The sequence below is a fragment of the Eubalaena glacialis genome, chromosome 15 (assembly GCF_028564815.1).
Source record: "Eubalaena glacialis isolate mEubGla1 chromosome 15, mEubGla1.1.hap2.+ XY, whole genome shotgun sequence".
NCBI classification, from domain to species: Eukaryota; Metazoa; Chordata; class Mammalia; order Artiodactyla; family Balaenidae; genus Eubalaena; species Eubalaena glacialis.
The window spans coordinates 87,026,858-87,044,050 of NC_083730.1; the positions used below are offsets into that span (position 1 = coordinate 87,026,858).

At 39.5% G+C, this 17,193-nt stretch overlaps 1 protein-coding gene across 13 annotated transcripts in view; it reads right to left on the bottom strand.

Moving 5' to 3' along the window:
• The window catches only part of MPHOSPH9 (M-phase phosphoprotein 9), a 55,143-nt gene that overhangs the window by 29,982 nt on the left and 7,968 nt on the right, over nucleotides 1-17,193 (bottom strand). For 10 of the 13 annotated variants that reach the window (XM_061169954.1, XM_061169953.1, XM_061169955.1 and 7 more), the window contains 8 exons: nucleotides 15,361-15,450; nucleotides 14,140-14,663; nucleotides 13,092-13,215; nucleotides 9,118-9,208; nucleotides 7,571-7,677; nucleotides 4,475-4,600; nucleotides 3,851-4,311; nucleotides 3,369-3,524 (listed from right to left, as the gene is read on the bottom strand). In XM_061169954.1, coding sequence (XP_061025937.1) covers nucleotides 3,369-3,524; nucleotides 3,851-4,311; nucleotides 4,475-4,600; nucleotides 7,571-7,677; nucleotides 9,118-9,208; nucleotides 13,092-13,215; nucleotides 14,140-14,663; nucleotides 15,361-15,450 — 1,679 coding nt within the window. The remainder of the gene's footprint in view (nucleotides 1-3,368; nucleotides 3,525-3,850; nucleotides 4,312-4,474; nucleotides 4,601-7,570; nucleotides 7,678-9,117; nucleotides 9,209-13,091; nucleotides 13,216-14,139; nucleotides 14,664-15,360; nucleotides 15,451-17,193) is intronic. The other 3 variants (XM_061169961.1, XM_061169965.1, XM_061169959.1) reach the window with 2 other exon arrangements.

A 17,193-nucleotide genomic window follows, 5' to 3' on the forward strand; every position in this document is an offset into this window, starting at 1 on the left:
TGATTCCATTTATACAAGGTACCCAGAAGCATCAAATTAATAGAGACAAAGTAGAATGATGGTTGCCAGGGGCTGGAGGGAGGGGGTAATGGGGAGTTATTGTTTAATGGGTACAGAATGACAGTTTTGCAAGATAAAAAAAGTTCCGGAAATGGATACTGGTGACAGTTGCACAGCAATGTGAATGGACAATGCCAGTGAACTGTAAACTTAAAAATAGTTAAAATGGTAGATTTTGTTATTTTATCACATTAAAAAATAAAAATTAAATATGCAAGATATAGAAAACTGCATAAAATAACTTGATCTATGAAGAAAATATATATGTATATGCATTATAATTTCCGGAGGGATGCAAAAAATTAAGTCTAGGATGTGAAAACAGAAGATGGGGTAGAAAGACTTCATATTAAATCCTTCTGTAATATTTCAAATCAGCATGAATGTTATTCTTATAATTAAAGACTTCCTTTGTAAAGTTAATTACCATAGAACCTCAAAATAAGAAAACACATAGGGGCTTCCCTGGTGGCACAGTGGTTAAGAATCCGCCTGCCAATGCAGGGCACACGGGTTCGAGCCCTGGTCCTGGAAGAGCCCACATGCTGCGGAGCAACTAAGCCCGTGCGCCACAGCTACTGAGCCTGCGCTCTGGAGCCCGTGAGCCACAACTACTGAGCCCACGTGCCACAACTACTGAAGCCTGCACGCCTAGAGCCCATGCTCCGCAACAAGAGAAGCCACCATGATGAGAAGCCTGTGCAGCGCAACGAAGAGTAGCCCCTGCTCGCCACAACTAGAGAAAGCCTGCGTGCAGCAACAAAGACCCAATGCAGCCAAAAATAAATAAATAAAAATATTTAAAAAAAAAAAAAGAAAAGAAATGGAAGAATTTGGTCACCATTTTGAAACAGTGTTCAATGATGTGTTGTGAATAAAAGCTAATATTTATTCGGCACTGACTACACACTCAGTCTATGTTAAGCACTTTGCATTCATCCTCACAATCCTGTGAGTTAGGACTGTCATCATTCCCATTTTACAGATGAGAATACAGAGACAGAGAAGTTAAGTTCCTCCAGAGTCACACTGGGATTCTAAGCCAGGCAGTCTGGCTCCAGAGTCATGCTCCTACCCACTATGCATTAATGCCTTGCAGAAATGAAATACTGATGAAACTGTTCTTGAAACAAAGATCACTAAATAGTCAAGTGTTGCTGTGTTGTTATTTTTCTGTTGTAATTACCTCACTGATTCTGGTATGCCAGAGATCTCATCCCCCAAGTTGCAACTGTGTGACAATATAAGTGTTAATGGTCCCATCTGCAATAGCAGTGGGATTCCCCAATTTGCAATTTTGAAATCTGAAAAAAATTGCTGTGTATACTGACAACATAACATTGGTTTTTGTCTTAGGTAAATCATTTTTCCAGTTCTAAATAACTGCAACTTCCCATTTTGTTTCTACTGTCCTCTGTAACACAGTTTTATATGGTAGGCCAAATCAAGCCCTTTAGGGGTAGTGGTAGGAGAAAATAATGCGTTGCTCTTCATTTGCACGCTATCAGTACATTTACTCCACTACCTGGATTGCTGTTGTTACTGTTATAACACGACCACCTATCTAAAACCCTGACTTCCAATTTGCTCCTCCTACACTCTCTCACTGCTCCGTGTGCTCTAGCAGCTTCCAGACATAAAGATGTTTTAATTAGCTCCCCTTCTTTGGCACCCCTTCTTTGACCTAACAAGGTCTACTGGTCGGCTTCTTTCAGACTTCTGTTTTCCAACAGGAAGTACCTGTGGTCATCTGTGCCTTCTTAAAAAACAAAACAAAACAAAAATAAGAACCAACTTCCCCCAGCCTGGTATCTACTCTTTTCTTTTTGCCCTAGAAAACCTAAAACTGGCCTTTTTTCCTGGCTCTTTTCAAACTACTTCTCTGCCATTGTACCCCCATCGCCACCACCAACAGCAAAATGGAAGCTACAGAAAGAATCAGGATCAAGAGAGCATGTTAACTACCACAGCAACCACACACTAGTACAAAAGCTAGTTTTCCGGACTTCCCTGGTGGCGCAGCGGTTAAGCATCCACCTGTCAATGCAGGGGACACGGGTTCGAGCCCTGGTCCAGGAAGATCCCACAGGCTGCGGAGCAACTGAGCCCGTGCTCCACAACTACTGAGCCTGTGCTCCACAACTACTGAGCCTGCGCTCTAGAGCCCGCAAGCCACAACTACTGAGCCCGTGTGCCACAACTACTGAGCCCATGTGCCTAGAGCCCTTGCTCCACAACAAGAAAAGCCACTGCAATGAGAAGGCTGTGCACTGCAACAAAGACCCAACACAGCCAAAGAGATAAATAGATAAATAAATAAATAAAAGCTAGTTTTCCTAGAATTCTCCAAGTTAAACTGTTAACTGGATCAGATTTCAGTTTCTTCCTAATCTTTTCTCAAGGGGTTTTGTCTTTTTTGCCCTAGAGAAGACTTTGCTGTCACCTAGACTCCATCAGTTTTCAATCTGTTTAATTCCATTTGTAAAGTATGTTGCAAGTACGCTGTTATTTTATTTTTTTAATTTTTTTTTGGCCGTGCCGCATGGCATGTGGGATCTTAGTTCCCCGACCAAGGATCGAACCCAAGCCACCTGCAGTGGAAGCGTGGAGTCTTAAATTAACCACTGGACAGCCAGGGAAGTCCCTCAAGTATGCTGTTATTAATATTAGTAAAAGCATCAAATTTTGTAAATGATTCTCTCTCTAAAATAAGTGGAAAGCTATCACTAGTATAAGACCATTCTCCCCTGTGTGTCTATGGTTTTTTTGAATGAGATAACTGTTTTCACAGGTTCAAGAGTGTCTGGGTTAAAGTTATGCATATCTGGGTATGAAGAAAGGTTGAGAACTGCCCCAGGACATCAATCATAGACTTATTAGGGAATCCGTAGAGCATTAATCCTCCCATAAATGACATTCCTTTACATATACAGAATCTGCTCAACTATCTCAGTATTTCGCCCACACAAAACAAATGTCCTCATCAATTATCAGTGTTTTGTAAGAGGATGGCTCCAATCTTTATTTTTTGGCTGCACCCACGGCTTGCGGGATTTTAGTTCCCCAACCAGGGATTGAACCCGTGCCCTAAGCAGTGAGAGCAAGGAGTCCTAACCACTGGACTGCCAGGGAATTCCCTCAAATCTTTAAAAATAATTACTTAGGCAAACATGTTTCTGTGTGAAAATTTTCAAATCTAAAGCACACGTTTTCAAAGTGTTTTAACATCACAATATATTATACTTTAGGGAAAATAATATATCCAAGTTGGAGAAACACTAACTTTACAGTTAAATTATAAGTCTTACCTGTCTACAAGAATTTGATTGGTTTTCTTCCAATCTTCAACTGCAGAAATTTCTTTTGCCTCCAGTTTCTGTTTCAAACTATTTATTTCTGATTCATAATAAGCTCGAAGATCTGCTATGTGTCGAGCATGCTTTTCCTTCAGGTTCTGCCTAACCCTGTTGGTGAGAGGAAAAAACATCATTTAGAAAGCATCTCCTCACTATCTCGATAAGAAAAACCAAGAACATAATGATTCACATACACAAAAATACAGCCTTTTTCCTTTATACACCCACAGAAAATATAATAGATTAATACACAAGATGACAACTAATAAAGAAAAAAAAAAAAAAAAGACATTATTTTTTAGATGGTCTACCTTATAAACATATTACCTTAATTTTTTATACATTACTGAAGTTCAGTAAAAACAATTTTCATCATTCAAACAGACATCATAAAAAACCTATTGACATTACAAGCCATTCACTGAAATACATACTTAGACAATATCACAGGATCTTCCAGGGAAGTCAGTGAAATGCATTCTGGGACACCACCGGCTGTACCTGGAAGCTGGGACTGACTGACTGAGGCAAAAGGTACCAGGCCAGTGTTTTCTTCGTCTACACTGTTGACTGAGATGTCGTTACTACCAATAGTATATACTGCAGGAAACGTGGAACTGGTCCTACTTTCATTTTGGAATGCATGATTTTTCCAAGAGTCCACTGGAGAAACTTTTGTACTTGAAGGATATTTTGGGAATCCAGATAACTGAGAAGTAACATGACTTGCTTGTGAAAACGAGTCTATGTCAGAGTGACTAGCCATACTAGGTTCTAGAACAGAGTCCGGTGAGAAGGATATTCTGTCATCAAGGGCATTCAAAAAGCCATGTGGCTGAATCCCTGAAATCTGCTGACGTGGCTTCATGTGTAATGTTGGGTCTAGAGTCAGTACCTAGAAATAAGACAGACAACAGTAAGCTCTCGCCCTCTGTACTCAGTTTTTGTTTTTCAAGTGAGTAGGCTTTAGATCTCCTAGGGAAAAGGAAGCTCAAGATGAGAGTTAAGAGTCATGAGGCATCTTTCATTGTCACTAAGCAGAGTGCTGTCAACTTTACCTCCGGTGGATGATTTGGGTTGGAAGCAGAAGGGAGATTCCTCTCAGGTAACTGCTTATTTTCCCTCTGTTTTTTATGATAAATATCCTTCAGTGATGGTAGCTTCATCTCATTACTAGTATTAGACTTAAAGATATGAAACAAAATTATTTAAATATTATCAACGAATCAATGATGAAAAAAGTTTACTTTCCTGATATCAAGATCAGCACCATAAAAAGATTTTTGAAAAATTTAAAATAAACTGAGATGCCAGACTGCCAGATTTGTAATAAGAGTTTGGAAGTCATTACCTATTATGAGGCTCCCTCAGAATGAAAAAATTTTCATACCCTCTAACAATAAATATTAAGGGGATAATTTAAACCTAAGATATTTAGCAGCCTAAGAACACTTCCAAAGAATAAAATCCTTGGTAATCTCCTTACTCAAAATAAGAACCAAGTTTTGAGGTAAAAAAAGACTTCATAATGAATGAAGGAATCAGAGCAAGAAAACTTCTGGCCAGATTAATTTCCTGTGACTCAAAGGGACAGGTGTCAAAAGGTGGAGTTCCCCAGCTCTGTAGTTATATTCGTGTTTAAGAGTTGGCAGACAACAAGAAGTGTTAAGAAAGAAGTTACCCAATGAAAATAAGACCCTTTTTAAATTAGTAAAATAAGAAGATACGGGGACTTCCCTGGTGGCACAGTGGATAGGACTCCTCACTCCCAATGCAAGGGGCCCGGGTTTGATCCCTGGTCGAGGAACTAGATCCCACATGCATGTTGCAACTAAGAGTTTGCATACCACAACTAAGGAGCCCACATGCCGTGACTAAGACCCCACACAACCAACTAAATAAATAAATATTAAAAAAAAAAAAAAGAAGACGATACAATCCTAACTTCTACAGCTGAAATCAGGGCTTTGCTACACTGGAAGTGTTACAAACCTAAACTCCAAATATTAAAACACTGGGCTTAAATTATTTCAACGTGGGACTTATCGTAGGGCATGACAGGGGTACCATTTAACCCTGGGCCTCAAATTTAAACCGTGGACATTCTCTCAAATGAGATTACAGATTCAGCGAGAGATACATTGAAAGCACTGAAAGAACACATTCGTCCTATAGCTTTAAACTTTTAAACTGTCCCATTTCCAGACCCTACATAGACAGACTGCAGAGCACCATGAACTAATGTTTTTTTTAATAAACTCTATAACTAGCTTGTGAAAAAGACAATTAATTATACTTTTTGTGTGTGCATTAAAGGCATTAATTTGTTAAATGTAAACACTTAAAATTTACCACAATTTCTATAATCCTGCTTTGAAATTTTACTTTTTATATACCAACAACCTGGAAGCCTTTTCAAGCACTTTCGAAATCTATGCCAAGCAGCAGCTCTTGGACTATGGCTACAGCCTGAGGAATCCTGCCCTGGGTGAACAGTTGCAACTATTCTATTTAGAGCTCATTGTAATACGATGTAATATTTTTCACCACCTTTTTTTCTGGTGTGCCGAGTGGCTTGTGGGATGTTAGTTCCCCGACCAGGGACTGAACCCAGGCCCTCGGTAGTGAGAGCTCAGAGTCCCAACCACTGGACTGCTAGGGAGTTCCCATTTCACCACTTTTATGATTTCTCTTCTTGTCATATTTTAACATCTCTGAAGTGAGGATGTCTCTTGTAATTAACAGCATCTTACAAATGTCTTTGGTCAAGTAGCAGCTGTGACATAATTGTCACTGCCTGCTCATAAGCAAATAAAAAAGCTTTCAAAATTGGCCAAATAGGTGTCAGCAGCTTGGAAGAAAATCCTAGAGGCTACGCTGGAACCCCTGAGAAGCAATATTTAAGGGACAGTGAATCAGACATGTTTAGCAACATTCCCCATCTGAGAGTCAAAAGCAGGCCAGTCCTACATAACTACTAAGCCAGGTAAAAACTCAGCACCAAGGCCTTTCATCCTTTTTTAAAGAAATGCCAAGTCACCAATGCTCTTGGTGGCCCGACGGAAATGGCATGTGGAAAACACAGAAACCAACACTGACTTAAAAAGAGAGGAGTGTGGAGTGTAAGCTCCTGTAGGTAAAGAAGTTTCAACTAATTTACTTCACTTATATTATCCATAAGTATGTACGAGAATTATAGGATAAAAATATATGTTTACTTCTACAAAATATAAATTCTAAGGGATAAGAAAGCATTGTATCCATCTGATTGATGGATTTTTTTTCTTGGTAGAATATGAAACAGGAAGTCTTAAAATTGATGGCAACTTTATATTTTGAGTCAACAAAATATAGTGCTAATTTACTGATGTTGAAGACCAAGAAACACACACAGTGAGCCCTGTAATTGCAAAGCCCACTGAGTCTCCCAGACCCCTCAATCTCACTTCCCCCACCCTTCCTTCTTAGTGTTTATCTGTCTCTGTTTTCCTCCTTTCCTGAAGGACAGAATGCTGGTTCCCACCCTCTCTGGGACTCCGATGTCCAAAAATACACTGGTCCCACGTTGTTCTGTCCGTCTATGCCTGTCACTCGTGTTTACAGCTCTCCTGGTTACTTTAATTGTACCTCTCCTTTCCTCCAACCTATTCTCTCATCTCCTGATCTAAACACAGAAGTGAGATATATACATCGATGTACACATACTGGATATTTTTATTTCTTTGCTCTGAAGTCAACAAAATATTTACATTTCTTGCTCAAAGAAAATCAAAACAGCAAATTAAATTGCTCATAATTATGATACAAACGGATCAGCGGGAGGGTGTAACAGAACAGAAAATCAAAACCACGTCTGGGAATGGGGGAAGAAGTTTATTTGTGTACCTACTGTACTTAAAATAGTGGGCACAAAACCATGTCATTTAATTTCACAAAACACTAAGCAGGCATTTTTAATTCCATTTTTAAGTAACGTTCCTAAGATCACACAGGCAGTGAATGACAGAGACCAAATCTGAAAGCAGGCAGATATGATTTAAAGCCCATGCTTTTTTCTGTATATCAGAAATTGAAAAATACAAACTTTGTAAATGAAATAGTGTATACAATTGTATAACACAAATACACACGTGCATCGTGGGTTATTAAATTACCTGGCTCGGTGATACATCCGTGGAGGAGGCTGGAGCAAACGTCTTCTCTAAAGTCTCAGGCAGGGAGTGATACATGTCCTTCTCCTCCAGTTTCCAGTAAGTCAGTCCTAATGTGAACAAACACACAGAATAGATAAGGGTGAGGAAAAAGAACAAAAATGCTTTCTCGAGTAACTTATTTCTACCTAAAGAAAATTAAACATGGGAAGTATGTGTTCTAGAATAACTTATTTTTACCTAAAGAAAATTAAATACGGGAAGTTTTTGGCTATCTGGATAGAGGAAATTGAATTTGGAAGGGAAAATATTCACATAAATGCCTTGCCATGTAAGAGTCCTAACTTAATGATCCAAATATTTTAAACTGAACTATCATATTATTAAAAGTCAAGATAAACTCGTGCAATTTAAAATATTTTTTTTTAAAAGACAATTCCTTTATGCACAGTACAGACTTACATAGAAGCAATCTAAAGAATTCAATAATTCAAATCCTTATTGAGCGTTTACTGTACCAGCTGGGGAGGAGGAGGCGTGAAGAGTGAGCCGTGCACGCTCAGTCAATCATGCGGTACACACAGCATGTCAGAAGGTGGTAAGCACTCTAGTAAAATGTAAAAATCAGTGTAAGGGAATATGCAGTGCGTGGGGAAGGGAGGGCAGGCGCTCTTTTTGAATAGGGTGGTCAAGGTTGGCCGTGTTAGCCATATATGAGGGAGCTCCCCCGCAAGGGGCGGGGGAGAACATTCCACACACAGGAAGCAGCCAAAGCAAAAGCCCTAAAATGAGAACTTATCTGGCATATTTGAGCAAACAGCCTCTCCACTGAAGCAGAGAAAGGGAGAGAGCAGCAGACAGCGAGGTCAAAGAGCAGAGCCAGATGTCTCCGGGACTGCAGGCCTCTGTGAGGACAGACTCCCTCCCGACTGTCACTCTGCGGGAAGTGGACCCGCCGCAGGGCTTGAGCAGAGGAGTCACAAGATCTGACCTGTCTTTAAAAAGGATCGCATTGGCTACTGTGTGGAGAACAGATGGAAGCTGCAAGGGTGAAAGCAGGAAGGCTGGTTAGGAAGCTCGCGGGAACCCAGAGGACAGGTGATGGGGCTCTGCTAGGGTGAGAGCACGAAGGTGGTGACAGGTGATCGGATCATGGTAATTTTCACAAGGCAAAGCTAATTCATCCTGAATTGGATGTGGGATTGTGGGAAAAAGGAGTCAGTATGTAAAGCCATTAAAGCTAAAATAAGCTCACCGTGGAGAGTAAAGAATGGCTTACAGACAGTCTGAATTTCTTAATTCATTTTGGAGTATCTGAAAAATGCTGAGATGATTTTTGCAGCTGTTTGAAATAACTGCAAAAGTACTTCTTTCTATCTTTACAGAACTTGTAACACAAAGTAAGGCAAGTAAGGAAGTTACAGCTACCAGAGGCACAAGACAACACATAATACTTTTACAGAAACCACTCTAATATACATGATTATCACCCTATGAGAAATGCACACGTTATTATTTTGAAAAAAACTCTAGAAATATAAGTATCATACCTGTTCCTGAATCAGACATCCAAGAATTTGGACCCTCATCTGGTTTGTTGAGGTAAAAAGCTCGAGAATGTGTAGCAGCAGTGAAATCAGACTACAATTCAAGAAAGAAAACCATTAGCTGCCAGCTAAAAATCATTAGGCACAAACTGCTGACGCAAGGAGTAAGAGCCAGGTGTCAAACCCAGGCGTAGAGAAACTTTCAGAGGTTCACAAAGAAAGCGAGCCTGGTTTTCCCCATGGTTACAAGAATCGCAAAACGATAGGAATTAACAATGAAGGATTTTCTATTCCTGTGTAATTTACAAAAGTTTATTTTGATTCTCTGTGGAGATGAAAGAGGAAACCGGAAGCAGATGTTATGAGTTCAGAATGAAAATGTATTTATGGACTTCCCTGGTGGCGCAGTGGTTAAGAATCCGCCTGCCAATGCTGGGGACACGGGTTCGAGCCCTGGTACGGGAAGATTCCACATGCCGCGGAACAACTAAGCCCATGTGCCACAACTACTGAGCCTGTGCTCTAGAGCCCGCGAGCCACAACTACGGAGCCCGTGTGCCACTGCGCACCTAGGGCCCGTGCTCCACGAGAAGCCACTGCAATGAGAAGCCAGTGCACCGCAACAAAGAGTAGCCCCCGCTCACCACAACTAGAGAAAGCCCGCGCACAGCAACAAAGACCCAACACAACCAAAAATAAATTAATTTTTTAAAAAAAAGAAAATGTATTTATAATTTGCCATCGACTTCCAAAAGAAACTTCAAGTGCCTAGAATTAAAGTCATTTAGTATAAAAATTAGTGTAAAAGCCATAACAATTCATTTTTATCATTAAGACTACAATAAATCAACTCTAAAAACTGCATATCAATAATTAATATGAACTTTAAATAGTAGACTACATCTTATATGCAAATAATTGGTTACCAGAAAGGGCTAAAAATGCTTATCCTCAATTCTAATAAAAATTCTAAGCTAAACTCTCCTCACAATATCTCTGGTATTGTCACAAGAAATCTGTTTCCCCAGAGAGATATGTGATTTTCATCGGAATTTTTCTTATCAGTTCCACCAACATCAAACTTTTAATTCCTGTTAAAAAGTATTTAGCTCTATCTGCTTACAACCACCTGTGAACCCACTGAAAAAGCAAAAGCACACAAAGCTGATGACATTCTACATACCAAGGAGGGGTTATCCCCTCAGCCTTCTAAGGCACCACTTTAGCCTCCTTTTCATCAAATGTCTCTCCTAAAACGCCTACCTGTTCAAATTTCTGTCGCGCCTCTGTACTTAACAGACCAAGAGAAGCTGACTGTAAAAGACTAAGTGAAAAATCCCAATTAAAATATTTTGACTTTTTCCCGGTTCTTTGGTGTAAAACTTAACGCGCTCAGTCGACACACGCCCCCTTGGCTGGAGGGGGCTCACCCCACACGGCTGCCTGCTGCACTCTTCCGGGCCACAAGGCATCGGCTGAAGAAAACAGGCCCGGCTTTTAAAGAGCAACGAAAGTATGGTGCAAGGAAAGCCCTTCCCAAGAAGCTGGCCTCAGCCTAGCACAGGATCTTCATCAGTAACAGCCTAGCAGCATCTGAAAAACCACCATGGAGCCCACACCTGGGGAAATGGTAACAGGCAGTCTGTCCCAGACAAAGGACCAAGGAAACAAAGACCGACTTGAGCTTTGGAAAATCCTTGTGCTAAACAATATCCAATTTCAAGACATGCTTCAAAATAGCTAGGACCCAAAATAAACTACCTTGTATAAAAAGAAAATTGGATCCCAAGAGAATTCTGATCATAAAGATTCCCTGGATTTAGACTGAAAATGGAAAAAAAACAATGGGAGAAGAGAAAGGATGAACTAAAGAAGAAAGTTCCAACTTTTGTGAATCCACAGAATTTGATTCAGAATTATGCAGGTAAGAAGTGCATTTCAGGTGTGGTGTCTTTGATTCAATAACCACCATTACCTGAAAGCCATTTAAAACTTGGACATACCAAAGAAACTTGATTTCCCCTAATGATTTAATAGCAAAAATATCTAATTCACCTTTAAAAAATAGGAAAAATAAAACTTGTCCAGAGATGATCAAAGAAAAGGAAAAATTCAAAGGGAATCATGCCCTCATCACAGCTTTACCCTCTGCGAAACTGACATCCCCAGAGGCAGAACAGGCTACTAGGCAGACCTATCCCCCCAAGGGCATTTCTCAGGCAGTGTCTCTGATCCTTCAGCTGTTTGTCTGATTCTCCACTGAATCAAGGGAGAAAATTAGGCTAGATCATTGGTTCCAAGCTTTACAGCACATAAGAATCACCTGAGGAGCTTTTAAACCACCTGATCATAGGTCACAACTGCACCAATGAGGACAGACCGCCTGGGGCTGGCGGCCAGTCATAAGTAGATTTTTAAGGCTCCTCAGGTGACTCCAATGTGCAGCAAATTCTGGAAACCACAGGGCTACATGGAACAAATACCGATCCACAGTCACAAAAGACAGTGAGTCCACCGAGTTACACACCACAAATCCAAAGTTCATCAGAAGTGAAAAAGTCTCCACAAACTGAGTTTCAGTTAAGGTAAAAACAGAAAAAATGAAGCTACTATATATGAAAACATTCTCCATTTCTGCCAACCTATTCCAATGAAAAAAACAACTTTCACCCCAGTCTCCAAATGCTTTTATGCCACCACACCAAATAAGGATATAGCATGCTTGATGGCACACAGGTTCAAAAGAACAGAGCTACCAATACAGCACCAGCCCCCAAGGCTTGATGGTTCATGTAGCTTCTTCACCTTCATTTCCCTCCTCAACACAAATCTGAGTAAGTCAAAAAAATGATGATATCAAGAAGCCTAAGTATCATGGGCTGAAGAAAGAAAATTTACTGAAAGAGAAATATTGCCTTATGAAGGCGGAGGGACTGCCTTCTTACGACTTCTACTCTTTTTTTTTAAATTAATTTATTTTTGGCTGCGTTGGGTCTTTGTTGCTGTATGCGGGCTTTCTCTAGCTGCGGCGAGCAGGGGCTGCTCTTCATTGCAATGCATGTGCTTCTCATTGCAGGGGCTTCTCTTGTTGCGGAGCACGGGCTCTAGGAGCACAGGCTTTAGTAGTTGTGGCGCACGGGCTTAGTTGCTCCGCGGCACGTGGGATCTTCCCGGACCAGGGCTTGAACCCGTGTCCCCTGCATTGGCAGGCGGATTCTTAACCACTGCGCCACCAGGAATGTCCCCACAACTTCTATTCTTTAATAGATCTTTTTCAAAGGAAGATGGAAAGACTATGTTTAGGATGATCAAGACATGGCCAGTTTCTAAAGGAATCAAGTTTGTAGAGAGACTTGACTTTGCGATCTCAATGTATTATACTAAACAATGTTATTCTATGACAATTTAGGCCAAAAGGTCTTTAAAGATGTTTAAAACTTACTCAGTAGCTATAGCTCTTTAACAAAAGCAGCTGCTATATGAGCAAAAGGAATTTAAATGAATGTTTAGAATTTAAACATTCAATCTCTTACAATTTGGATTATAAATTCAGAGTTGTCCAAGCGTCAACTGTTTTTATAATGGCATCTTAAAGCATTCACACACAGAGTACTACTTATTACAACTTAACAGTAGAACAAAATTATCTGAGGGTTTTTTAAAAAACAATATATTACTCTTTGGCTAAATGTAAACATTTGCAGTACAAAGAGAATTAGGACCTTTACAAAATGTTTCATTTTTTTTTAGTAGTACTTTATCCCTCATTAGTTTTGATTTCCGGCCTACTAAAGAACCACTAATTGGAGCATTGCTTCCCATCCTTTGAGACACCAAAAAAGATATGTCAATGGAACAAATTAACAATGCAAAACAAAGGGCAAAAACTTATGTTAATGAACATGTGGTAAACTCAACATAATTATCCTAATTGTCCATAGATGAAGCATGCCAGAGTCAAGTGACTTATCACCTACTTTCTCAATTGGTGATTTCTTGGTTTGCTCATTTCCTTGCACAGATTTTGAACACCCCTCTTCTTTATGTGCTCTCTTTGGTTGGTTCTGCTTCAGCTTTTGAGCCCATGATGTTATAGATTTACTATTTAAAAAGAAAAAAACAAAACACCTCTCTTTAAATGCTGTCCTTCACAAATAAAACTAAACACTAGTAGATACTATGTCAGTGGAAAATGCTTTGAGTTGTTTTTCTAATAGCAGAGAGAGGATGGATTTTTATTGATTCACATAAATTTCTTTTTACAATATCTTATTATTAAAGGCAAAATGAAGAAAAAGACTGACTAGCAGTGATTAACAATACTTATAGTCTGTAGCCATGGAACAGAACAAAAACCACCATAGTGGCCCCTTCAAGTACTCAGTATATCTCTACAGTGAAAGCATACTTTTTTAGATGGACTTATACTTATGGGTACCCAAGATTTGTGTTGCCACAGCAAAACACCTTACACTGGATGACATATTGCAGAGACATAAAACGGAACATAATTTTAAGTGATTATTTGCTTTACAAACATTCAGCCAAAGTTTCTTTTACCAAAAGTTTCTTTTACCTGGGTCAATCAAAATGTCATTTAACTTACAAAATCTCTTCTTATAAACAAAAAACATAAAACTGAGTATGCTTGTATATAATTTTTTGTTTTAAATTATATGAACATGTGCGACAAAATTCCACTGTTGATGCAGTCCTATACTCTAATTTTCAGCAAGTCGATAGTGACTAGAAAATATAAAAGGTATTTTTCTGGCAAGGCCTCTCACCTTAAGAGTTTTAGTAGTCTTATAACATTGTAAATGGGAAGACAGATGTCGTTAGCATATAGTGTGCTTTGTTAATTTCAGTTTTCCACAGGCAGTAAATAAAACAATTTGATAAAACTGATAGACATTCAAACACATCTCATTCCAACTAAAAGGAGCTGTATTTACTAAACATGTTTAGCTTATTATAAATGTAATAAGTCAAACTCCCTTCAAATGATGGAGAAATTCTACTTACTTATCTGTTTTTCCACTGTATACTTCCAAAATCTTATTTTCACCAAGAAAACTGTGTTCAAATTCACCAGGAAAAATGGGAGTATCTTCCTTTAAAGATGCACAAAACTCTTCATTTGTATGTATATAAAAACTCTGGTTTTTCACACCATCTACAAGTGACTCCGTTTGCACCACCGGTGCTCCAAACTGTCCTTTAGAAACCTCTGCGTGCTCCATGAACTCTTGAGCGTCCTTAGATTTGTAGGTGTTTAGTTCTGAGACACAAAAGGTACCATACCCACTGCTCACTGAGCTACTATCCACATTGCAGTCTGGTTGTGACATGGATGTTTCTTGCTGCATTTCAGGTTCTTTAGACTTGGGATAACTGATAACAGATTCATTTCTCTCACTGTTTTCAGAAAAAAAACCCATTTGACTTTCTGAAGATATTTGTCTGCTTAAAGAACTTCTATCACAGGACGCCCAGGAAGCATTATTGGTCTGTAACTTGACTAAATTTTTTATCTCCTTCTGTATACGCTGAAAATAAAAAGTTACAGATTTGGCTAAGGATGTATATTAACATTACATTTTTATAAATGTCTTAAAATATTGTGTTTAAAAATAAGAGATATTACCCTAAAGATGACACATGTGCATTATATTTAGCTTATAAACAAAACTGATATAAAGAACTAATTGGGACCTTTGAGATGGCCCACACTCTGGCATTTCTCCCAGGGCCACTCTCACCTTTTGAGACAGACCGAGTTCTATATATGGAATGCGTACCTCTAAATAAATACATCTACTTCTTACCTATCACTTTGTCTCTCACTGAATCCTTCCTGAGATGAGACACAAAGAACCTGAGCTTCAGTAAGTCCTGACACCAGGAACTCAGGCCCCCACCCAGGTGGAGGATGGAATGATGCTGCTGACCCTTCTGACTTCAATCAAGTAAAGCTCGGACTCTGTGGACCTTTGTCCCAATTCTACACTGAGTTCTCCTCTGCTTAAGCCCCCTCACGATTATGCATATACCCTTAGTTTAAAACTTCCCCAGTTTTGCAGTTTGGGGAGACACTGCTTTGGGAAAAGATCCCCGGTGTTCTCCTTATTTGCTGCAAGTAATGAATCCTTCCTTCTCCCAAAAAAAAGGGAAAAAAAAAAATTAACTAATTGGTTCTTCTGCAAATCTTACAACATAAAACAAGAATCAATATAAAGAACTTACTTGAATTTGGTTGTGGAACTGTTCCTGCTGGGCAACTATCTGCTCTTGGCATTGTTTTTCCACCAAATTGAATAGTTGTAACCACCTGGTCTAGTAAATTATAAAATATTTTAGTTAAACATAAATTTTTAACCTAATATTTCACAGAAATATTCCTCCAGTGGGAAAGAGCCTTTTTTAAAAATGTATTTTTAATGTAAAAATCATACGCTAAATTAATTATAAAACTAAATTTAATGCAAAAGTACACGGACATAGGCTTGGGCACCCCTTTCTTATGTTACCTGTGGTCTGGGTAAATTTGAGGGTCTGAGTAAATCTTCTTTTTCAAATGGCATCTTAATTTGATGTCATCTGCTACCATTTCTGACTAATCAAGAACTGCTTCTAGTTGTACTTTACATTTGTCTTAAGTCCCTCTTCCTTTCCTCATAACACCCAATGGTTTTCTTAAACACTAACCTGGACCCAGAAAAAGAATCCCGCATCTTAAAACAACAAATAGTTTAGTATTAGGAGAATTTGATCCCTAATTTAGTTGTTTTTCAAGTTAAAAAACCTTTTTTAGAGTCAGATATTAAAGTGCTTTAAAGCACTGCAGCTGAAAAAGAATGAAGAAATGACTCTGAAAACCTATGGAAGCGACCTATAATTCCCTCCACGGCCACTTTTAGGGCCTGATCCATCCTGACCCCCAAGAGTAGCAGCTAAGTGCTCTTATAACTAGACTAGGCCAAAACACGGGAGGAGAGGGGGCACGCACTTCTCCAGAGGCTGACTTCAATCTAAAGGCTGGTCTACTTTCAGTAACAGACCATATGTAATAACACACAATGTCAACAAGTAGCTACCACAACTGGCTTCCCTGTTTAAAACCTTTCGGTGTCTTTCCACTCCGGTCATTCCCTACAGGGTCCTGCGTGATCTGGCTCATCTACACCTCCCAGCGTCATCTCAAGTCTCTCTGTCCCTTTCTCGACACACACCAGCCTCGCTGGCCCCCTTCTGTTCCCTGGACATGCCAAAACTGTCTTCCGCCTCAAAAGTCTCGCACTTGCTGTACCCTCTACCTGGAAAGCTCTCTCCGCAGCTCTCAACATGGCTGGCTTCTTCCCCCGCTGCGATTTCAGCTCAATTATCATCTTCTCTCAAAGAGTTTCCCAGACCATCCTCAGAGTCACTCTCTCTCTTTCTTGGCACCCTGTTTAGTTCCTTCAGAGCGTTTACCACAGTCAGAAAGTATCTCACTTGTTCTCCTGGTTAACCCGTCTGTCTCCCACCCCTGCGCCCACCCCGTCTCCAGCACCTAGGACACAAGGCCCAGAGTGGACACTCAGATACACAGTCTAAACGAGTGTATAACAATGGATACTGCTAGCTGCACTTTTCTTGGTATTATAGACTACACAATCCAGAGACCCTTCAGGTTCATGGTGAAAGCCACTTATATAACAGAATTAAGTTGAAACCTGTATAACGGTATTAAGGTAAAGGGGAGAAAACCTCAAGACTGGAAAAGGAAGCCTTAAAATGAAATACGATGGTACTGATAGGAAGTGTGAATTCTAAATCAACTGACTTCAGGACGAGGTGGACTAGATCAAATCAAGTCCCACACCTTCTCAACTTACAGTGTGAGGTATCTTATATTAGTCAAAACATAAAAGAAATCAGCAGGCAACAGTTTTCTTATTCAGTTATACCCCTATACCTTTAGAAGTTATTTTTATCCTAATAAAGTTATTATTCACATAAAACTAAATTATGATAGAATAACAATTTACTTAACAAAAATGGCTTCATAGTATGTGAGACACTTGAGATTAATCACAT